Source organism: Tachypleus tridentatus, chromosome 13 (assembly GCF_004210375.1).
Source record: "Tachypleus tridentatus isolate NWPU-2018 chromosome 13, ASM421037v1, whole genome shotgun sequence".
NCBI lineage: Eukaryota > Metazoa > Arthropoda > Merostomata > Xiphosura > Limulidae > Tachypleus > Tachypleus tridentatus.
In genome coordinates, this window is record NC_134837.1 from 98879370 (window position 1) to 98903991 (window position 24622).

Consider the following 24622-nt stretch of genomic DNA (forward strand, 5'->3'; position numbering starts at 1 on the left):
TTTTTATTTCCGATTTTATCGCCCTCCATTGTTATATCAGAAAATTACAGTTTCTGAAATATGCCGGTAAAAGTGAAAGGAGTGGGATGGAAAAGATAGTAGAAGAAAATAACAGTAATTATACCTTGTTGCGTAAAATGTTTACAAATATTATTGTATTTATATTGTTATTAGGATATGTTAATGATATTGGTATGGGGATATATAGTAAATTAATGTGTCTTGGGTATTTTTATCTGTATTGAGGGGAAATAGCTTGTGGTGTGGCGTATAAGTCATTACAACTTTCAACATTATATGAAGCCAATATTTTAAAGCAGTGATCTGTAAGCTTGATAATAACGTTTTAAAGTGTATTTATAAATGAAATTTGAATTAGAAAGAGATAATTGTCTCTATATAAATCAACAGTTATATTTTACTTGTCATACTGTGTATGGCTTTTCACTTTTTTTTTTCAGTTTTTGTCTCATTAGATAAGAAACTGTACTGACAATTGGAAATCAGAAGGCTGCTATTAATAGACACTAGAAAGTTACCTTGAAATATATATATAGATTAAAATTTCCTAATCATACTTAAGAAGAGTGAAAGAGAAAGTGTTGAAGTTTAAAAGAATACTGGGAAGATCAACTGGCTAAAGATCTCATTACTTTTTGTATATATAATTGCAAATTTAAAATTCAGAAAAAGTCAGGCTAGACCCCAGTTAATAAAACAATTTTAATGTTTTTTTTATTCTTTTAATACTAGGGTGACTGACTTATAGAATGAGTTGTTTTCATCAGAAATGGTGGTGGAAGATTTACAGTAACTTAAAAGGATTTCTTCAAACATAAAGAGTGTATATCAATGTTTTTCAATGGGTGGGTGTGAAAAGATAGCCTTGAAGGATCAGAACAAAAGGCTTCTGAATGTCCATATGTTATGTGATATTTGTGTTATAATGATACCAAAATTAATTCAAGTTACAAATTACATTATTGTAACTTATGTTACCATTACTAACAATAAATAATAAAATTACTTCTCAGTAATACATCTGTGTTAAAGGCCATGAAATACTGAAAGTTAGACTGTGTTATATTTAATAATGCCTAATGAAAAGTTGTAGCTCTAAAAATGAATATGACTTATAGCAAGGACAAAGAAGCTGAAAAGTGGGAGGGATTATCTTAAAATCATTCCAAGTATTGGTAGACAACTCTTGCCAACTTGAAGCTTGCAATTGATTTTTCCACCTTCTAAGTTGGTATTGAACTTGTAATGACTAATACTCAGTAATAAATAATGGAATTTTTAAGCCATGAGACATGTTCAATATATTTGAGAGTACTAATATTTAATAATTAAACTGTAATGATAAAATATCATACCAGTTAGTAGCATTTTAGCCTAAGTTAAATACTGCTAAGGATGCTAAACATGTTTTAAGTTTTACTGGATCAAAGTCTGTTTTTGGAAAAAAATCATCTCATAGTTCACTACATTAAATAAAGTTTTAAAGATCAACATTTTTTTATGAAAATGATTTAAATAAAGCAATAGTTCAAGTACATTTATTTTATTGATAAAAATGATTAACAGAATGAATTTTGTATGTTTAAAATAAGGTTGGTTGAAAATAAAAGTCTGAGTAATTATATTTAGGATGCTATTAATTGAAATAACTTTCTGGTGATATAAATAGTTGTTTTATTTAAGTTCTATTAAGATTGTAGAAATTTTCAGTTTCTAAACTCTGAATTAATATTTTGTGTATATCTAATGAGTGATACAGTAAAGATGTTTGTTTATAATTTTGTAAAGATAATAAATTTTGTTTAATTTGTTTTCTGTTAGTTTCATCTCAGAAACAATGGAACACAATTGGATTAATCACAGGTTGCATAACAGGAGCAGTTGGTGTTGGTCTTATGGTGTTATCAGGACCATTTATAACCCCTGCACTTCGAAGGATATGTCTACCTTATGTGCCTGCTACCACTAAGCAAGTTACCAATGTGATGACTGCTTTACGTCTGTACTGTGTAAAAGAGGGAACAGTTGTTGATCTTGGTAGTGGAGATGGAAGAATTGTGAGTTGCTTTTTTATGAATAAGCAGTCAGTGTTTTCAGTAATAATGTGATAGTTTCTTGAAATATTTATACAGGGTGTTCGGAAAGTCACTGTGCAGTTTTGTCTGTTAATAAATATGTAAGTACACAGTGACTTTCTGAACACTCTGTATTACTCTGGGGCTGTAGCAAATTTTGTGTGTTTTTACATAAAAATAGCTCATAGGTATATGAATATAAAGGTTTATAGGTTTAGATTTTATGTTGCATAATTCCCTTCACTATTTTTAGCCTCTCAAGGTAGATTCCTGTACGTGGTGAAGGCACCACCCAGAGAAGGTTATGTAATTTTACTTAACCTCCTCTGGGATCTGAACATTCACCCATGTGTCATTGTAGTGTATTCCCTTGTGGGGCTTCATGATGAGTTGGAACAGTGGGCACTGAAGTTATTGTTTTTTTTTCATGAATGTGAGTATCCATAATAAAATAACATTTCAGTGCCTACTTTCTCCAGCTATCTTGAAGACCTATGAGGGAATACACTGCAATGATAAACAAGGACAGTGCAGCAACATCAGGTTTTTGTGAGAACTATACCGAAATGCCAGCATCAGGCACAATGTCCAAAACATCTGTTGAGAAAGTTCAACACTGATACTTGGTTGACCCTAGCCTAAGTGGACCAGGCAACTGACCCTGGATGACTCTGTTATACAGTTATCATCAGGGTCAGACTTAACACCTTGATTTTTCATTCAAAAGGGATTAGAAGGGCTTTCTGGGGCTCCCAAGTCAGTAAGGAAGCTGTGCTCAGGAGACATTTTGGAAACATCTTCACCATAATACACCAAACTCCTCCGGAGTTTAAAGAGCATTGGGAATATACCCATTGAGGTTACTCCTCATACAACAGTGAATTCCACAAGAGGAGTTATTGTTGAGAGGGACTTGAAGAACATTCCCAAGTTGAAGATCCTTGCTAGTTTTTCCAGCCAAGGCTTTTCTGTGGTGTGCTGAATCTCCACTTGCAAAGAAAGAACTATGATGCCTACTGATGCTCTGATTTTAATGTTTACATTACCACATCCACTTGCCACAGTCAAGGCAGGTTATCTGAACTGTTAGATATGACCATACATTCCCAGCCCTCTCAGATGATTCCAGTGTCAGTGGCTCAGTCACTCAAAGACATTGTATCATTATTCTTTAATGCCTGCTCGTTGTGGTGGCGAAAATCATGACACTACGAGTGTGAACTGGAATCACACTGTGTTAACTGTAGTAGTTCACACTCCTCTTACTCTAGTTCTTGCCCTAAGTGGGTGGAGGAGAAAGAGGTGCAACAATTTAAGACTGTGAACAATATCTCCTACCCAGAGACTCTGGAATTTATTGTCCTCCACTTCATCTGAGACATATGCTGGTGCACTCCGTTCTAGTGCCACAGTGGGAATGCAGACAGATTTCTATGTGCATTCCAGCAAAATGGTTAAAAGAGTTGATGAGTCTATGTCTGCTCCCATCTCTGTCCCTGGAACTCCTTCTGGTGGCTGCCTGAGTCCACTTCCTTTGACTTTGGGCATTTCCTTGGGTCTATCTTCTCCTCCTATTTGCCTACTCAACCCAGGGCAGAATCCCTGAAGGTCAAAAGAACTCTGTCCAATAAAGAGAAAAACATGGTCACAAACAGAAAGGCTCGCTGCTCCAATTTCCACCATATATATGTAAAATAGCCACTTTGATACAGTTGAACTGTTGGGGTTTTTGTTTGAATGTATATAACATTAAGGATTTTATTTATTCTTATCTTGTGTGTCTCTCTTTACAGGAAACATCTTTGAAATCTGCCAATGCAGTCACCTTTTGGCAATTTTCATTGTACAGAAATAACAGGTTGTGTGATAGACAAATGCATGGATGGGTGGCACTTCTGGTTGATCAGCTTGTGCCTACCCTGTCTTTGCTATTTGATACACCTTCAGAGGCTGTAGCCATCTGTGTTTTCTTGGGTGGTACCATCACTGTTTGTTCTCTCTACCTGTCTCCTCTATGATCAGTCAGACCTTGATGCCCTCGTTGAATGATTACTGTCTCCCTTTTTAATCCTGAGATATTTTAATGAACATAATCTCCTCTGGGGTGGTGCTGATATTGATGGGAGGGGTTGTTTCATAGTGTGTGTGCTCTCAAATCACAACCTGTCTCTCTTCAATACTCTCTTCTTATACTTATTTTCATGCACCTAGTCAGTCTTTTACTGCTATTGATCTCTATCTGCTTCCCTTCACTTTTCTTGGAAGGCTGACAGTAACCCACGAGACAGTGATAATTTTCCTTTAAATTTGAGAGAGACTGACTGTGGTTGATGCCACCTGACCCATGTGCCTCGATGGACGGTGGAACAAGCCAACTGGCCCTCTTTCACTGCTCTCTCGGGAACTTGATTTTGCCATAATCTGTAAACCATTGATAGCTTACTGTATTGTCCAGGCAGTTGTTCAGTGTATTCTTAAAACCTCGACATCTTTTCTATGATATCCTTGCCTGTGGTTGAATCTTGCCTGCTACATGACACAGAAGGCTCAGAAACAAGCCTGGGATACCTTTTGAAGGTATCTCACATGTTTGAACCACATTGCTTTTCAGCAGGACTATGCACATCCTCAGCATATCAGACATCAAAGCCAGAAGGAATCTTGGATTAAGTACACAACTAGCATCTCTTCTATCACCAGTTCCAAAGTTATATGGGACAAGATTTGGAAGGTCAGTGGGCAGTATACTTTTGCCCCCCTTTCAGTCTTGCTCTCTAATGGCCAGGAAGTTGCTGATGCCCAGAGCATTGCTGATACTTAGCAAAAGCTTTTCTTGTGCATCTAGCACTTCTGCTTCATTCACCACCTTCTTAGCCATCAAGATTCTGGCAGAGCATTCACATCTTTCCTTTAGGGCTGATTGATTGTATGACTATAATCGCCCTTTTAGATTGGTGGAACTCAAGCTTGTTCTTCATCAGTCTGGCAGTATGTCAGTTGGACTTGATAATATTCACTTTGAGATGCTGCACTATCTCTCTTCTGCCTCTGTTGCTACTATTCTGGTAGTTTTTAATTGCATCTGGCAAGGTAATGCTTTTCCTGATGCTTGGTGGCAGGCTATTGTCCTCCCTTTTTCCAAGCCCATGAAGAATCCCAAGATTCCTTCAAACTGTCATCCAATTGCTTTGACAAGCTGCCTCTGTAAGACTGCAGAGAGGGTTTGGTTCCTTGAATCAAACAACCTCCTCTTACCCACCCAGTGTATGCTTTGATGACAGTGCTCTACTGTGGGCCAGCTGATTCGACTTGAAATCGCAGTCAGGGAAACCTTTCTGAAGTGACATCTTGTTTGTTTTTGGTTTTACTTTGAAAAAGCTTATGATACTACATGGAAGTGTGGTATTTTGCGAGACCTCCACTCATATGGCTTGCATGACCATTTGCCCATTTTTATCAAAAATGTTTTAATGGACTGGCAATATAATATTTGTGTGGGTTCAACACTTTCCCATTTTTTCCCACAGGAATTTGGAGTCCCTTGAGTGTCACACTTTCATTATAAAGATTAATGGCTTTACTGGACAACTCCCTCCCATACAGTTGCAGATGGACAATATGATGACAAATTCCACATCTCATATCAGTTGTTGAGCATGAGGTTTATTGAATGGCAGCTACAGACTGCTCTCAATCTTTTACTGAAGTAGATCACAGCAAGCAGTTTTATCTTTTTTCTATTTAAAACTGTCTGCATGCACTTTTGCCACTGAGGGGGTATTCACCCTGATAACAAGCTCTGTGTCATTGAAGTTGTACTTCATGTGGTGTCTGAAGCAAAGTTCTTGAGACTTATCTTTGACTGCAAGCTAACTTTCCACATATCAAGCAACTATGTGTCAAGTGTAAAAGGGTTCTGAACATTCTCAGTGTTCTCTCTTACACCTCTTGGGGAGCAGATTTATGTTCTATACTCAAGATCTACAATGCCCTCATTTGATCAAAACTTAACTATAGGTTTTTGGTCTATGGCTCTATCAGAATCTTGCCCTTGAAGATGTTGGACCCTATTCACCATCTTGGGCTTCAGTTCTACATGGGTACTTTCTGCACTTCCCCAGTCCAGAGTTTGTACACAAAGTCTCATGAACCTCTGCCTTTTGCATCTGTCTTTACTGTATGCTTCAAAACTTCGATCCTTACCACAGCATCCCATTAGAGTTTGTGTTTTCCTTCCTCAATTGGCCATGTTTTTCCAGAATAGATGGTCTGCCATTGTTCCTTTTGGCCTTTGTATCCAGCTGCAGTTGGCTGAATTGGGTCTGTCCTGGATGTTGCTATCTCCAAAAGTCAGCTCATCCCACCATGGCTTATTACTATCCCAAAGTGTGACTTTTCTTTGATTCATCTGAAGAAGGTGGGTAATCCTGATTAGAAGTACTGTTTTCTGTTTGCAGAACAGCTTTTGAACAATCCTTCCATTTTCATTTATATGCATAATTTGAAATTAGGTGACTCTGTGGGCTTTGCCATGGTTTGTTGTGATTTGGTGGTTGCAAACAGGATCCCTTCTACAGTTTCAGTGTTCACTGCCAGATTGTATATTTCTCTTGCCCTGGATCATGTAGAAGCTATGTAGACATGAACTGTACTATCTATACTGACTCACTAAACTCTCTACTGGCCCTGGAACCATTTCACATTATTTTTCACCCTGTTCTCATTAATATTCAAAACCAGCTGTCCCGTTTATCTTTATCATCTACTTTTATTGAGCTTTTCTGGATACCAGGCCATGTTGGTATTTACGGAAACGAGCTTGCTGGCACCACATGTAAGTTTGTCTGCTTTGGTGCTATTACTGGCATGTCTATTTCATACATGGACTATGGCCTTGCATTCAAGGCTTGGCTTTGTGCCAGTTGACTTGAAGTGAGTAAGGTGATAACAAGCTTTTCCAGATAAAGCCTTCTATTGGATTTTGGTTGTCTTGTTTCTGTAAGGATCGGAAGGAGAAAGTTGTCCTAACTGGGCTATGCATTTGTCACATTTTTTTTGATGGATCATTTTCTTTTACCTGAAACTCAAATCACAATAGCCCACATTTTACTGTTGTTCTGTTATTACGACCTTGAACGATAGCACCATTTCAGATGTTTTTACCATGGGTTTACCCTTGATTTTGGACAGTGTCATTGGCAATGGTCACACTTTCCACTGTAATTATAATTATTAATAATATTATGATACATAATTATTGCAATTTAATTGTTTCAGAAGTAGAAACTTTGAAGGAGTTTAAGGGAAGATTGGGTTAGATTTTTTGGGGATATTAGTAATGAATATTTTGCCATTTGGTGTGTCCTGGCTATTAAATAGAATGAAAAAAGGTGATGTGTGAAAACAAAATAAGACAACAATTAGCTCAAAAGAAAAGTGAAACATAATTTGAATATTTTTTATTTAAGATATAATAATTGACATTAAATAAAGGTTTTTGTATAATTATTTTTAGTGTGTGCATAAACATAAGTTGCAGAACTTAACACATGCAAAGAAGAAAAAAAGTAGCCTCCTTGGCCAAATACAAACAGATTCTTGATTTAGCTTATATACCTGACTGTCTCATGTACTTTGATTAACTCAAAACTTGAACATTTTGAACTTTTATTATTTCTAATGTTATTAAGTAATATGTTTTTTTAATATTTGCAGTCTATGTTAATTCACACAACTTTATATACATTCATAATAAACAAAGCAAAAGAAAGGTCTTAGCTCAGTTACATTTTGAACAAAACATTAAATATTATATTTTAGCATTTAACAGAATTTGTACAGAGTTATTTATCACACATATTAATAACATTTTTTTAATTAAAAATTACTATTACTAGTTGTAGCACTGCTTTTTAAGATAGTAAGATTTAATAATTATATTAAATATTAGTTTTTGTTGATATTAATAATTTTCTTTGTGTAAAATATAAGATGCATTTAATACAAAATAGTTGAAATGCCAATTTCCAGCATGAAGCTAGATTGCCTACATCTTCAGTAATATTGTGGTATAACACATTTATACAAAAAAAGCATTTTGCATATTTTCCATTGGATAGTAACATACAAGTATTAATACAATGCAGACATGTATTAGGCAGTTTTATTTCATGTATTTTGGCAACTCTACAGTAAATACATATATCACTCTTAATTGTGATTTTTTTTTTTTTTTCACCAATACATATTATTGCCAGAATTCTTTGGTGTATGGGTTTATGTATTAACAAAAGTTAGGAAATTATTTAACTAGTGCACATTTGTTTCCCTTTTTTTTTTTTTCTCCCTCTACTATTCTAGTAATTTCTTTTGTATAATTTTGGCCTTTATGAAGGACATGTTGTGTAAGTGTAGTCTTTCTTCTATAAATTATGTGTGATTGAAAATTCTTTTCTCAATGAATAACATACTTCTTAGTTCAGGGTAGTCAAAGACCTTAGTAGAAAAGTTTTAATGTGTGGTGTACCAAACATCCTCACATGTATACCAATTAATACTTGTACATAACTTATTTGACTGGTGGTTTGTTTCATGTTTGATGATGTTTATCTTTCCATACCAATCACTCTTGAGTAACAAATTGCACTAATTTACAATGAATAATCTGATGGATCACAAATTTCATCTTCAGTGAGCATGGTGGATAAACTTTTTCATTTTGGTATCATTAGACCTCCATCATCATTAGGCTTTCCAGTTTGGAATCTGGATTTTATTTTGAGTATTAATTCAACTTTTCTGAATTAATACTAACCTGTTGATCTATATATCTGATCGTTTCGTCTCAATATTTCTTTTTTTTTTTTTTTGAGAGGAACTGTTTTATGTGTTGACAAGTAAAAATACTCATTCCCAGTGATGGGAAAACTTTATCAAGTTAAATTACTTCATGGATTTTAAAGAGGTTAATTGTGTTGCACTCTTGGTTTCACTCAGAGCCAAAGCTCTGAACTATTTATACTATCCACTGTGAAAAGTAATTGTTGAGCATTTCAGTATTTCTTAGAGTCTCTCAACAATAACATACAGTAAATCAACATTTTCATTTTTAAGTTACATTGTATGTTGAAATATGAATGATGATGTGATTAATTCCCAACAGTGTAGTCTAGAATATCTTGCTCGTGAAATAAAATATGGCATCAACATTATTCATGCTTGCTCTCCATTCATTCAGAAGTAAATGTTGGGCTTTGCCTGTATGCACAGCTTTTCATATGGGAAATAGACAAACACTTGGATAGACAACATGGTTTGCAATATATGTGTGCATGTCTATGTATATAAGATAGGTAAAAGATACCAAAGAATATACTCTATTCCAGAATCCAGCCCTTTTAAACATAGTAATTATATGTATAATTTGGGTAGTGCCTTTTTTTTACACATTTAAACATCTGCTTTTTAAATACTTTTATTGAAGATAAATTTGTGTGTGGAGCATGCTCAAAATTATTATTTTCATATAAATAGTTCAAATGAAATGAAGTTATAATGTAAACAGTATTAAGGATTTTTTGTAGGTGATTGAAGCAGCAAAACAAGGTTATACTGCCCATGGAGTTGAGTTAAACCTATGGCTTATTTTATACTCCAGGTTTAAAGCACTAGTTAGTGGGGTCAGCCAAAAAACAAGTTTTAAAAGGCAGAATTTGTGGAAGGTAAGAAACATTCATTCTTTGGCAAAAAAAAGAAAAAAACTTACCTTCTTATTTCTTTTAAAAAAAGTATTTTAAATTCAATTTATTATTTTTCTTAAATGATTATTGATATATTTTTAAGAGGACATTTGAGAGACTTCCACTAAAATGTATTTTCTTTGTGATCAAGATAATATTTTACTCTTGAATTTAAGTGAACTTAATGTATCCAGTGAACTTTATATTTCACGTGCAAATACTTTGCACTAAATTTCTCAATTTGTGTATCGTTAAAGTGCATATGATTAACTTTTAAAGTAACAAACATTTTATGGCCTGTGATAAAGAAAAAAATTACTTCAATATTTTAGCTAACCACATTATCAGTTGTTAAGAATCAGTTTTTCATGAAACAAATGTAGTCATCATAATGTTCACACACGTTTTATTTTCCCAAGATTGATCTTTCCAAGTACAAAGGTGTTATAATTTTTGGAGTAGATGAAATGGTAAGAAATTCATATTTATGAGCTACTTAGAATAATGAATTCAGGAAGTAATGATAGTTATTGTGAAAGCATGCTGACTTTGAGTATTTTGCTACTTAGTATGAAAGAATTTCAAGATAAAATAAATGATGGTTTAGGAAATTTGAATAGAGTTCTAACTATCTGGAATAAAAATAGGTGTTGTGAAGTACATCTAATTTCATAATGAGTCTGATTGTCACAATATTATGCTTGCTTCTGTAAATTGGGATCTGGGCCACCCCTTCCACTATTTTGTGCATTAGCACACATGCTGTTTATTTGATCCAAAGGTGTGCAATGTAGTACATCAAACATTACTTTAATTAGGCAGTGGCTTCACTTGTTACCAACCTCGTTTAGTTGAGCCCTCACTTATGGCATTAAGGTGATAAAGTTAAAATGGCTGCCAAACTTTTATGTATTCATCTAATTGTTTATCTATTTAATTTCAATCTTGGTGAACCAAATTTCAGCCAATTCCTCACAATAACTTTTGAACCTAGGCTGACAAGTTAGTCAAGTGATTTGGCAGTTGTGGGACAAAAAAAGGTACTGCTATAAATGGCAGTGTGGGCCACTTCTTCCACTATTTTAAGCTTTAGCTTACAGAACACATATTCAGTACCAAAGTATCTGTGCTAATTAATCATTAGGTTTTTTTTACACTTGATTTTTTTCCCATGATACTTGAATAGTTATAATAAAAAGCAGTAATAATTAATGATACAAATTGCAATTAATTCAAGGATATTTCAGTGTTTATTCTGATTAACTTCAAATTAAATAAAAATAATGAGAAATAATAATAATGGTAGTATTTTGATTACTTGGTATAATTGAAAACAACAATAATCCTGAGATACCACACTTCTATATGTGTCAGCCTTAAAGATTTACATACCATTAGCTTTTAGGCACCTCCCTTGTGAATTGCACCACAGCAAAATGATGTTATGCAGCAAAAACCTTCCAGTAATACAAAGGTAACATACTTTCTTGCACCCAAGACAAGTTTTTACTTTTTCAATTTAATGAGATTTTCAAAGTTTAACTCTTATCTCTGGAGCAGAAATGAATGCAAGAAACTACATTGCAGGATATTTTTTCAAAGCAGTCTAGACATTTTTCATTATTGAAATTTATGTAGTATTATATATTATAGTAAATAGAACTGGATGTAGATTCATATTCTGCTAAAAATATGAAGGTTTTGAGAAGGACAGACAAATTTTAGACTGTGAAATAATGGTAAGAAAATAGACAAAGTGAAGAAATATTCACACAAGTATAACTTAAAGGTGTAGCACTGTTTTCATGGTAAATATCTACTGCCAAAATTGTATTCCTGTAGATGAAGATTGTTGAAATCTATATCCAAAAATGTCCTTGAAACCATTATTGTAGTGTATTTTACTGAAGAATATTGCATCAATGAGATTGTGTTTGTAAATTTGCCATTTCCCTTTTGGCTGGCATAAACTGTGAAAGATGTGGATATTTACTTTGATCACTTCAATAATCCAATGGTATACTTTCTTTCACCACTTGTGGGTTTTAGGGTTGTGCATAATATCACACTATTTGTAAACATTGCAATCATTCACAATTTTTAGCTTTCACAATACTCTTTTTTTTTTGTTCCTTCAAACAGCACACAGTGTTTTGTTTTCCGAGTCCAAAATCACCCCAACTCCTGATTGTTAAGTTTTAGACTTTTAACTTCTGCAGGAAAGCTGATGCAATTAATGTTGAGTGTTCCAGTGTAACTGAAATTGTGTTCAGGTAAATAGTTTACAATAGCTGCTGAAGTGTAGTACCTATTGGTAAATACATGATTACCTAGTTATGGGGGTTTCAAAAGAATGTGAAAAACTTTGACAATGTGAAGAGAATTTGTGTTAAGGTCAGGGACACATGCTGTCATTTTCAAATTGACAATGTAGTCTGTTGCAGAATCAAAGCCTGAATTTCTTAATGTGATAATTTTAGGGGATGGCTTAATTGAACAACTAGTACTTGAAGCTAGATAGAAGATAGAAGGCAACATGAAACCACTCCAACAACTTCTCTAGAAAAAACTTAATCTTTGATTTTTCTTCAGTGATGAACGCATCCTTAGAAACTAGTAACCAATAATAATTATCCAGGTTGATGTTTTACTGCTCTCATGTTAAGAATCAGTGATACAGCAATCTTTAGGAACATTTTAAATAGACCTACTCTGTTGTAAAGTTACTACTTTTTTCTGTCAAAAAATTGAAAGTTGTTAGAAATATTTTGTAAACTTTAGAGGCAATGAATTTAATTTACATGCACAATGTTGATAAAGTCACTTGTTACAATAGTTTGGGTTTAATTGTTTAATATTCATTTTCATCAGTATTTCTAAACTAATTCTGAGAAATTAAAAAAAAAAAATTAAAAATTTAAGACTTACTGTGTAAAAGTAGTTCGGTTTAAATGAGAATGGTCTTATTGCAGATGCACAAACTGGGGGTAAAAGCTAAACACGAAATGGAAAATGGATCTTATCTTATAGCTTGCAGATATCCACTGCCTAGATGGAACCCTAAATATGTCATCAATGATGGAATTGACTCTGTATGGGTTTATAAAATAGAGCAAATTTTAAACCATAATATCTCAGTTTAATTACTATCATTTTGAATATCATAATTGAGTAAATTCAAAAATCAAAAAACAACGAGATCCATATTGTTATATATCCAATTAAGTGTACTGATAACATGGCTTTATGGTCATTATAATGTTAAATAAATGAATATGCAGAAAGTATAACACTTAAAGCATGTTCTCTTTTAAAAGTTATTATTAGGGTGTATCTGTGTATATGTACATTGATGATATAGAAATAAATACGGCTGTACTGTTGATTAGTTACTTCCCATCCCTCTTTATTTAAAAACTACATAAGCCAATACAAACCTTAACATTACATTTTAAAAACATCTCAAAAAGTTACCTACACTATTCATACCTAGATTTTTTTTTGTAGATTCTTTGTTGTTAATATTTTATTATGATTCACTGGTCCTGCAAGTTTACTATTAATACCATAGAATTCAGTTTGTTTTTCAAAGTAACAATATACATACATGTAACTGTCAATAAGTACAAAAAAATTTTTTCACATTATAAAATAAAATTAAATTAAATTATTGATATTTATTCTGCAACTTTCAGCCAAATACATCTGGCCATCTAAAAACTAGAGCAAAGTTTAAGACTACATTTATTTAAACATTCCTTTCATTAGAGGCTACAGTATTGTACTATGTTTGTTATGTAGCACATCTGCAATTTTTTGTTGGAGGTACTGCACTTTCTTTACCGTAGTTGTTAGAAGACTGAATTCTGAATGTAATACCTAAAACAAAAGAAGGAAAAACTCACTAATATACAATTAGTATTGCTATACTAATATCAAAAGCAACCTTACTATTGTACAGTATTATGCTGGATAGTGTTCACCAAAACATTTCAGTTTCATAATTGTAATTCATCACAATCTTAAAAACCTTACCTGGACTACTGTGTAGCCAAGTTTTGTAAGTAACCTTACATTCAAGGCATTCACACCAGTGACATCTTGAGAGTGCATTGTCAAATCTTTGAAGTCCCATACTAGTAGGGCAATTCTGAAATTAAGTGCTCATCAATAGAAAACAAGAAAGGTCAACCGATTAAGCAAAATAACTATGTACAAAATATTTAAGCCTGATCTTACCTTTACTTATTTTAAGTTTAACTGTATTAAAAATATGCCATGTGTGCATTAAAATATAACAATACAAATTCAGGTACATAAGATTAAAACAATCACTTATATTTATCAGTATTTATTTGTCACCTAATCAATACTATATATTTTATACTTTGTATCTTTTGTATTGATAATCTGTTACAGTAATTTATATCAAATTTTTCTACCACAATGGAGTATAATATTGTTTTTATAATTTAAATTTACTTCTTATTTTTGTGTTATTTATCAATACATATATTTGAAGATATAGGTCTGTAAATTACTGGTAAAATGTAACTGTATTAAACTTCACATTAATTACATACAGACAGTATTATAACTGACAGTGTGCTGTTGGTTGAAAATACCAAAGTTTATCATCAGTGAACACTTGTACATAATTAATGCTTCTTATTCAAGAAAATGCATATACTTCTTCCAAACACTGAAACTGACATAAAATGGTATATTTTAATACTTGTGGAATGTTAAGTTTAAAAATGTTTACTTTTTTTTGCTTATACACTATTGTGCAAAAGTATTAGGACAAGTCAAAATATTAGATTTTGGGCTGCTTTTAAAGAATCATAGAAGGTAAATTACAGGTTAAACACCAAAATTTAATTACTTTTGTTAATTAGTATAACAGAAACTCAATATAAGTGCTTAAATTTAATAAACAGTTGATATTTTGTGTGTCCCCCTTTGGTTTTAACAATTGCAGTCTTTCAGGCATTGTTGCAACATATTTAATGAAAGCTTCCTTTGGAATTTCACTCCTAATGTCTAATTTATTAAGTAACTTTTGACTTTAAGTTTTTGATCTATCAAATCCCAGATCTGCTCCATTGGGTTGAGATCAGGGCTTTGTGGGGACCATTGGATGAACATTTGGGGTCATCATTTTCTTGATAGTAGAATCCTTTATCAATAATACTCAAGCCACTGGCTATACCATAAGGGATCAATATCTAATGGTAGTTGGGTTGATCTGTTATGCCATTTATTTTGCATCAGCAGTAAACATCCCAAAACCATCACACTGCCTTCCCCATGCTTCATGGTAGGTGCTATGCATTGAGGTAAGTGTATTTTACCTTTCTTCTTTTGGATGTGCAATCTTCATTTTAAATCAAATATTTCAAACTTGGACTCATCTGTCCATAACACCATGTTTTAATCATAAACAGTCCAGTTTTGTACTTTTTTAGTAAAATTCATTCTCTTGTATTTTCACCCTGGCTTATTCAATTAACAGGGATCAGTGAAGCTCACCATAGTTTTTAATTTTTCATTCTGATTAAAGTTCTTGATAGTTTCAAACAATTATTTTTATAACTTTGTTTTTGTTATTGAAAAGCAACATAGTGTACAAACATTTTAAAGTAAATCTCTCAATTCCTTATTCATTTGCAAATTTGTAAGAATTGCTGAATTACTAGTCTTATTTTGAACAAATAAAATTGCAATACATGTCAACAGTTCATAAAAGTGGACTTGAAATATAAAAATCACTGGTGTTTTTAACTTTCTTGAAGATTTGGCACATACATTTGATACTTAATTGCACTAAGATCTAAAGATGAACTTACCGATAATAGTCAGCTGGGATAGGTTTTGTGTCACTGTTTAAACCTGCTTGAATACCATAACCTGCTATTGGTTGTGGTTTTCCATCCTTGTTCACTATAAATTCAGCATCTATATATATATAAAAATTCACCAATTTATACATGACACATTAAAATGTGTTTGACATATGGACAATAAATTGAAACAAAAGGTTTGTGAACTTCATACAATACTAAGGTTTATGTGTTATGATTATTAACAAGTACTTCTAAGTGAAAGCAAAAAACAGTGTACAATAATATGCAAACTACATTACACCTGCTAATAAGGCTTTACAGACAAGATAGCATATGGCAGTGGTTGAGAAGTTATACTAGTTATCAAGCATTTTACAGCTATTAGGATGTAAACCAGATTAAAATCACCAGAGTATTTTTTAAAATTTTATTTATGTCATACATCGGAATTAAAAGTAAGGATTTTTCAGAAGTATATCAATTATTTCTAATTCCATATATTAGTAATTACTATTTTCTTGAATTAACTTATTTAAAATTCAATATTACTAATAATTCCCAGTCTTATATAAAACAAGATTGTTTTCTTAGGAGAATGAAACACATTCTATTTACCTGTGAACTAGGCTTAAATATTTCTATTTATCAAGTCTCTACTTTTGAGAATGGAGTTCCACATAATATTTGCATAAGCCTTACAAAACACCAAGTCAAGCAGGTATGACACACCACATTCAGCATAGATATATGTGATATAAATAACACTAATTACATGCCAAAAAATACCAGTGTAATACTGAAAATTGAAACAATAATGTATAGAGGGAGCTTATGCACTTACCAATTATGCAACCAATTGTGGTAGACAAGTTTGTGGCCATAAACTTTCCTCGAGGGACAAAATTATTCAGAGCTTCTAAGACACTATTATTGACACTCTTCGTATCAGGTGTTGGTGGCTATGAATTTTGAAAATATAGAAAAAAAACAAAACAAAGTAAAAATGAGTATTTTCAAAATTATGGCATAATACCTGAAAAAAAAGTGCTGTATTTAGATTCTAAAAGTAAATGTAATTTTTTTTCTGTATTTAAGCCATTCCCTGATGTAATAACTCTTATTTCCTATTTCAAATTCCATAGGAATACAAGGTAAAATTTTGCTATTTCTGAGACACATATTTACGTAATACAAAAATAGCTGTATATATATATATATATATATATATGCCAAATACTTTGCAATTTATTGGAGTTAAAGTCATTTGCCATTTTGGAAACACTATATAAAATCATATATTAATTTATAGTGTGTAGTTCCTGGAAATGTCTCACAGTTTTGTAGCTAGAAAAAACCACACTTGGGGTGGAGTTTCCATATCTATAATGAATAGACCCTATGAAGAGGCTCTTAAATTTGTCTAAGAGTGGATTTTATGATTGCTAAACCTGAATCTGAGATCAAATGTTGTGTACCTGACCACACACTGGTTTCTAAGGCTGCAACGTTTAAAACTGTTCATACCAGCCACTCACAAACTAGATTGATAAAACATGGCACAAATGGCAGGTACCCTAGTGAGGTTTGTTTCTGGGTCAAACCCATCCCCTTGGGACACCTACAGAAGTACCTGGGATAATGGAGGAGCTTAATTAGTACATTGGTAAGTTCTGTGAATCACAAAAAAACATTTATATAGTACGAGTATTCTAAGTTAATGGGTATAAAAATGTACTTCCTCTCTCATAAGAAAAGTAACTGTAACAAAATACAGTCATGCAGTGATAGTTTACACTGTGACTGGCTGCAATTCAACAAATAAGAAAGTTCCATACCATTGGGATCATACTATTCTCATCAATAGTATGATGGATGCATTCATTTCTTCAAGGACAGGAATGAAAGTTTTGGCATTGTAGCAGGTTGAAGTAAAACAGTGTTTCTGTAGGAGCCGTAGAGAACCTCTGAAGAGGATATATAAAACAATACTGTCGATTTGAGGAAAAAGTTCAAACCCTTCAGAAATGATGCTAAATAATACAGGATATACTTTTTATGGGAGACACACCAATCTTGCAATGATTTAGTTTTAAGTGTGAGTGTTCCTCTAAGACAGTAGGTTAGTTGGTTGATTTAGTGTTTTATGGCACAAAGCAGCTAGGCTATCTGCGCCAAACATCTGGTAAAAAGGTAAAAATAAAGTAAATGTAGTAAAATTCATAAAAAGAAATGAAGGTAAAACAAAACAGCATTAAAAAACAAACTCAATGTTGACATCTTGTCTACAATGTTAAGAGAGAAACCAGAGTAAGAGAAGTTGTAAAGGACTTTCTCTAGCATAATGGTAATGATCATAACCTGCCAGGAAGACAAACAGGTAATTACAAGAACCACTGTCAGTCACTTGAAGTTGGCCTTTCCAGTCCTGGTTCCGGGTTGTGTGTCATTACAGCCATTATCAAAAGGTAAAGTAATAAAAGTTTTAAAAGACATGTAGCAAAATTGTAATAATAATTTGCCAAATGTCTGGAAAAAAGGTAAAAATAAAGTAAATGTAGTAAAATTCATAAAAGGAAATGAAGGTAAAACAAAACAGCAACTAAAAACATAAATGGCATAAAACCAATGTTGACATCCAGTCTACAATGTGGAGAGAAACTACAGTAATAGAAGTTGTAAAGGACTTTCTGTAGCATAATGGTAATTATCATAACCCATCAGGAAGACTAATATGTAAGTACAAGAACCACCATCAGTCACCTGAAGTTGGCCTTTCCAGTCCTGGTTCCGGATTATGTGTCATTATGGCCAGTACTAAAAAGTAAAGTAATAAAAGTATTAAAGGACATGCAGCAAAATTGTAATAATAACTTGCCAGGACGACTAATGGGTAGTTCAAACAGCAGTGTTAGTCACCTGAAGTTGGCCTTTCCAGTCCTGATGTTGAGTTATTTAATGTTATGGCCATTTTCCAAATTTCAAATCAAACTAGAGAGATTGTGACTCTTAAAAGAGAACCACAATTAAAATGGTGTAATGAATAAATATAAAACTTAAATGACATTAAAACGATTAATGGCCATTAAAAAACTAAAAACTTTATCAAGGTGGACAGTGTCACTGTCACCAATAACACTGTCTTATGTCATGGACAAACCTTGGGACAGAATTTGTTTAAAACTGTGTCATCGGTGAGAGTCGTAATGAGATAAAATGTGGCTTACAGTGATCTGAGTGTTACACAAACTACACACTGGTGCATCAGTTCCAGATAAAAGAAAATGATTGAAAAAACTGACCAATGCATTGTCTAGTTAGAACAACTTCCTCATTCTGAACCTTACTGAAGTTAGATGGCCAAAGTCCAATATAGGGTTTTATTTGTAAAAGCTTGTTGTCGCATTGCTCACTCCAAGTCAACTGCCAGCTGGCACAGAGCCGAGTCTTGAATACTGGACTATAGTCCATGTATGGAATAGGCACAATGGTGATATGCCAGAACAGACAGATTTAGCTGCTCTGTCTGCAAGCTCGTTCCCACAAATACCAACGTGGCCTGGTATCCAGAAAAACTGGATAGAAGTAGATTTTAATGAGAAATGGGCCAGTCGGTTTTGAATATCAGCAAGAACAGGGTGTGAACCAACAGGAAGCAATTCCAGGGCCAGTAGAGAACTAAGTGAGTCAGTATAAATAGTGCAGTTGGAAAACTGCTTAGCTTCAATATGATCCAGGGCAAGAGGAATGGCATACAATTAAGCAGTGAACACAGAAGCTGTAGAGCAACCACCGAACTGCAACAAACCATGGCAGAGCCTAGAGAGTCACCTGATTTGGAACCATCTGTATAAATTGGAATGAAAAGATGTTCTGTAAATAAAAGACAGTACTTCCAATCAGGAGTATTTGCTTTTCTCAGATGACTTAAAGAAAGGTCACATTTGGGGACTGCAATAAGCCATGGTGGGATGGGCTGACCAATGGATTCTGCAATGTTATCCAAGGACAGACCCAATTCATCCAATTGCACACTGACCAAAAGGAGCAATGGCAGGTCATCTGTTCTGAAAAAGTATGGCCCATCGAGGAAGGAAAACACATCCCTAGGTGGGATGCTTTGGTAAGGAACGAAGTTTCGAAGAATACAGTAAAGACAGTTGCAAATGGCAAAGGTGCAGAGAAGGTTCATGAGATTCTACATATAAGCCCTGAACTGGGGAGGTGCAGAAAGACCCAATGCAGAGTCAAAACCCTTGATGACGATTGGGGTCCAGCATCTTTAAAGCCGAGGTTCTGGCAGAGCCATAGACCAGTGATCCATAGTCGACTGTCGATCGAATAGGAGTACAATATATCTTTAACATAGAACATTGATCCGCTCCCCAACTGGTGGTAGAGAGGATACGGAGGATGTTCAGTGCTCTTGTGCACTTGACCCGTAGCTGCTTTAAGTGTGGTATAAAGGTCAGCTTACGGTCAAAGATAAGCCCCAAGAACTTGGTCTCAGGGACCACTGGCAGTGAAACTTCACCAATACGGAGTTCAAGATCAGGGTAAATACCTCGTTGGCAGCAAAAGTGCATGCAAACAGTTTTAGAGAGAGAGAAGTTAAAGCCGTTTGCTGTGGTCCATTTCAGTACACAATCAAGGGCAGTTTGTAGTTACTGTTCAATATATCTCATGTTCGACAACTGACACGAGATGTGAAAGTCGTCAACATAAAGCCCGTTTGCAACAGTGAGAGGGAGTTGTTCAGTGATGGCATTAATCTTCATACTGAAAAGTGTGACACTCAAAACACAGCCCTGAGGGACCCCAAATTCCTGTAGAAAAGAACTTGGAATCTCCTGTCCGTTAAAACATTTTTAATAAAAATGGGTAAATGGCCACGTAACCCATATATATGGAGGTCTCACAAAATGCCATACCTCCATGTTGTGTCATAAGCCTTCTCAATGTCAAAGAATATTGATACAAGACTTTGTCATTTGAGAAAGGCTTCACTGATTGACATTTCAAGTCTAATTAGGTAGTTCATGGTAGAGTGCTGTTGTCAGAACCAACACTGGGTGGGGAAGAGGAAGTCGTTTGATTTGAGGAACCAAAAAAGTCGAGCATTAACCATCCTCTCTTACGTCTTACAGAGACAGCTCGTCAAAGCAATTGGCCAGTAGTTTGAAGGAATCTTGGGATCTTTTCCAGGCTTAGAGAAAGGTAAGATAGTAGCCTGGCACCAGGGATTAGGAAAAACATTCTCCTGCCAGATCCAGTTAAAAACAATGAGAAGAATATCAAGAGAAGAAGGAGAGAGATAGTGCAGCGTGTCACAGTGTACATTATCTGGTCCAACAGATGTACTGCCAGACCAATGAAGGGCCAGTTTCTGTTTTCCACCAGTGTAAAGGGTCGATTATAGTCAAAGAGACAGTCAGTTCGAAAGGAAAGAGGTGAACCCTCTGCCCGAGTTTTGATGGCCAAGAAGGTGGAGGAACAAGCAGAAGTGCTAGAAACCCGGCAAAAGCTTTCACCAAGAGTATCAACGATGCTCCGGACATCAGCTACCTCTTGGCCAGAGAGTAAGATCGAGAGGGTACAGAATTGTAGTGCCAACTGACCTTTTGAACCCTGTCCTATATGATCTTGGAACTGGTGCTAGAAGATATGCTAGTTGTGAACTTAATCCAAGATTCCTTCTGGCTTTGACGTCTTACCCACCTAGCATGTGCACAGGCCTACTGGAAAGCGATGCGGTTTGAAAGTATGGGATATCTAAAGAAAGCATCCCAGGTCCGTTTTTGAGCCTTCCATGCCATGTGGCAGGCAGGATTGCACCATGGACTAGGATATAGTGGAAAACGTGTTGAGGTTTTAGGAATACACTGAGGAGCTGCTTGTATAATACAGTCAGTTACTGCTGCCACACAGTCATCTATTGATAGCTGATAGATGATGGCAGGATCAAGTTCTGTGAGAGCAGTGAAAGTAGACCGGTCTACCTGATCCAGCTTCCACAGGGGCATGTGGGTAGCAGAGATGCCAACCATTACGATTTGAGCGTAATCATTACGATTTTGGTGTATACATTACGACTTTACGCTCATACAGAGAAATATTACGACTTGTTGCAACTCCCAAATTATTATATATTACATAGGCCTATACAATCAAGTGATAAAGTGTTCCCCCAGGGCTTGAAAGGGGTGAAAAGAAAATTTCTAGTGAGATACAAATAAATTTTGATAATAAAAAGACATAGTCCAAATGGCTACTTGCAATAATCATGTTTGTGCTTGAAATAATAAAAAATATTTATCTCTAACATCTACCAATAGTTTGAGCGCGGTGCTTCTCCATACTGGGTACATGGGGGAATCCATAGTTACATCAGCAGTGCTTGTCTAACCAATCAGCGCTCACATAGATAGGTATTTCACATTTTCTAAGCAGCACAGAAACACAAATGCTATTGTTCACAAGATGGAGAAAAAGAGCCCTCGTTCACCAGATTGTCTTGTTTCTGGCAAATCTAAAAGGACTAAAACTGTGAAAGGGCTCTGTCTACAATCATTACACTCAGTCATTTGAAATAGTTGGCATCTCTGGGGTAGAGTGGCATTGACCACTACCAGTCTCTCTCAAAAGTATAGGAAAATGATCACTGCCTCATGAATTATTGTCAACCCTCCATGAAAAATGGGAGAGTAATGAAAGGGAGCAAACTGAGAGATCAATAGCAGTAAAGGACTGACTAGATGCATGAAAATAAATGGAAGAACCAGTATTGAAAAGAGAAAGGTTGTGATAAGAGAGCATACGCTCTACAGAGCGATCCCTCCTATCAATAACAGCACCTCCCCAGAGGGGATGATGTCCATTAAAGTCCCCCAGGATTAGAAAGGGAGATGGTAACTGTTCAACAAGAGCATCAAGATCTGATTGATCATATGTCTCTCCTAGTGACAGGTAGAGAGAACAAACAGTGATGGTATGACCCAAGGAAACACGGATGGCTACGGCCTCCAAGGGTGTGTTGAGCGACAAAGACAGGGTGGGCACATGCTGATCAACCAATAGTTCCACCCCTCAATGTACTCATCCATCAATCACACAACCTGTCATTTCTGTACAGAGAAACTGCTGAAAGGTGACTGTATTGGCAGATTTTAGAAATATTTCTTGTAAGGAAAGACATACAGGATGGTAGGAAGCAGTCAGTGTTTTGACATCATCCAGATTAGAACGTAAACCTTGACAGTTCCATTGTATCAAGGTGGCCATTTTTAACGACGTGTAGGAGAATTGACTGGAGAGCCCTTCTGTTTATGACATCTTTTTTCCTTAGTGTCCTTATCCGGGATAGGTCTATCGACCTCCATGGATCCTGCCCTAGGTCGATTGGGCAGGTCTTTGTTGTTGGAAGGGGATTCCAGTGACTGAGGACGTGAATGAATGATTGTTTTGCAAATTGGGGTGGGAGAAAAAAATGTATCTGAAGAAATGCCTGTACCTGGAACCAAAGGATGTAAATCATGGTGTTTGTTGGAATATATGGGAGGAACAGAGATGGGTGTAGAAGTTGATTCATCAACTTTTTTAACCATGGAGGTCAAAAGGCTTTTCATTTGTTTTGAGAACAATTCTCTTGGAGGCACAGAGAAATCTGTCTGCACTCCCACTGTAGTGGTGGAACGAAGTGCAGCAGCATATATCTGAGATGAAGTGGTGGACAGCAATTTCCGAGCCTCAGGATAAGTAATGTGTCGTTTTCAAGAGGAGTTCACTGTGTTGGGATGTGGATGTTTCAACCAATGTCTCCAGATCGAAGTTTCTTTACTAATTTTGGGGAGCCAGCAAGTCCCTCCAGTTCCTTCTGAATAAAGAAGGGGGACATTTGCCCTAAAGGTTTTTCTGAAAGTAAATGTAGGATGAGAAAATGAAGTACAACTGGTGGTACAGACATTGAAGATTGCCGATCAGAGTCTTCAAGACGTGGTCGTTTACCTATTGGGTGTTTTCTCACTATTTTATTTAAATTTTTTGTAGGAGGATCCATAGGAAAAAAGAAAATTTTGGTTCCCTATGACCCCACCCACCATGGAGCCCTATGAGGGGATGCACTACAATGTCAAGCAAGGACACTGCAGCAATGCCAGAGTTTCATGAGCACTATACCCAAACACCAGCATCAGACACAATGTCCACAACACCCGTTTAGAACTTCCAACACTGGTACTTGGTTGTCTCTAGCCCAAGTGGAACAGCCGACTGCCCCATGGGGGGCCACCCAAAGGCTGCCCATCTACAGGAATTCAAGGCCAAAGTGGTGTGTTAGGGTTGGACCCTCAACCACCAGGATCCTCTCCTCCCCTTCACGGGTCGCCATGCAGGGCAAACATGTGGTTGGATGTTTAGATCCCAGAGGAGGTAACCAGAAAGAACAGAACCTTCCCTGGGAGGTCCCTTCACTGTGTACAGGAATCCACACCGAGGGGCTAAGAGAATAAAATACATATTAACACAAAGTTGCCTCAATGGATATGCAGCTACTCAAAAATCACTACTTAAATTACAATGATTTGGTTTTGCTTTAAAGGTATTTGGGTTTAAATCATCCGACTCTGAACCTAAAAGAATTCAGGATCAAATGACACTGGGGGTGTTAAGTGTTAAGATAACCAAAGCTATAGAGGAAAATAAGTATCAGATTTCAAATAGTGGGATGGACAAAACTAGAGGATGGTCATCTTTACATGTTAATTCAAATTCTTTGATAATAATTATCAATTGATAGATGCCAGAGAGAACTATATTACATTCAACAAAAATAGATAGTGAATGATGATGGGAAACTATTTGGTTTCACATCTCAGCCAACAGTTTTGGAGATCTACATAAAATTGATAGCATCCTGAATGTTAACAGGTCTAATCAGAATCATGTC

The 24622-nt window shown here is 35.2% G+C and overlaps 2 protein-coding genes across 10 annotated transcripts in view; one reads left to right on the top strand and one right to left on the bottom strand.

Annotated features, from left to right (window-relative positions):
* LOC143239380 (ATP synthase subunit C lysine N-methyltransferase) lies at positions 1 to 13220 on the top strand. Of its 4 annotated transcripts, none has more exons than XM_076480391.1 (5): positions 1 to 114; positions 1843 to 2078; positions 9680 to 9817; positions 10255 to 10305; positions 12808 to 13220. In XM_076480391.1, exons 1-5 carry the CDS (start codon positions 87 to 89, stop codon positions 12976 to 12978), a joined length of 624 nt encoding a protein of 207 aa, XP_076336506.1. In that variant the 5' UTR covers positions 1 to 86; the 3' UTR covers positions 12979 to 13220. The 4 variants fall into 4 exon arrangements, with proteins under 4 accessions (XP_076336506.1, XP_076336508.1, XP_076336507.1 ...); XM_076480393.1 differs by lacking the exon at positions 12808 to 13220 and adding an exon at positions 12316 to 12782; XM_076480392.1 differs by lacking the exon at positions 10255 to 10305.
* LOC143239379 (FAST kinase domain-containing protein 4) overlaps positions 13221 to 24622 on the bottom strand; it is a 25807-nt gene continuing 14405 nt past the window's right edge. For 4 of the 6 annotated variants that reach the window (XM_076480384.1, XM_076480385.1, XM_076480388.1 and 1 more), the window contains 4 exons: positions 16523 to 16640; positions 15685 to 15793; positions 13871 to 13985; positions 13221 to 13714 (listed from right to left, as the gene is read on the bottom strand). In XM_076480384.1, the coding sequence (XP_076336499.1) occupies positions 13607 to 13714; positions 13871 to 13985; positions 15685 to 15793; positions 16523 to 16640 (450 nt within the window). In that variant the 3' untranslated portion in view covers positions 13221 to 13606. The remainder of the gene's footprint in view (positions 13715 to 13870; positions 13986 to 15684; positions 15794 to 16522; positions 16641 to 24622) is intronic. The other 2 variants (XM_076480386.1, XM_076480387.1) reach the window with 1 other exon arrangement.

Excerpts from the sequence above, each read along its gene's own strand:
- LOC143239380 (XM_076480391.1), top strand. The coding sequence starts at position 87 with ATGGAAAAGATAGTAGAAGAAAATAACA. Across the intron at positions 115-1,842 it reads GATAGTAGAAGAAAATAACA|TTTCATCTCAGAAACAATGG; the intron begins GTAATTATACCT and ends GTTTTCTGTTAG. Across the intron at positions 2,079-9,679 it reads GTAGTGGAGATGGAAGAATT|GTGATTGAAGCAGCAAAACA; the intron begins GTGAGTTGCTTT and ends GATTTTTTGTAG.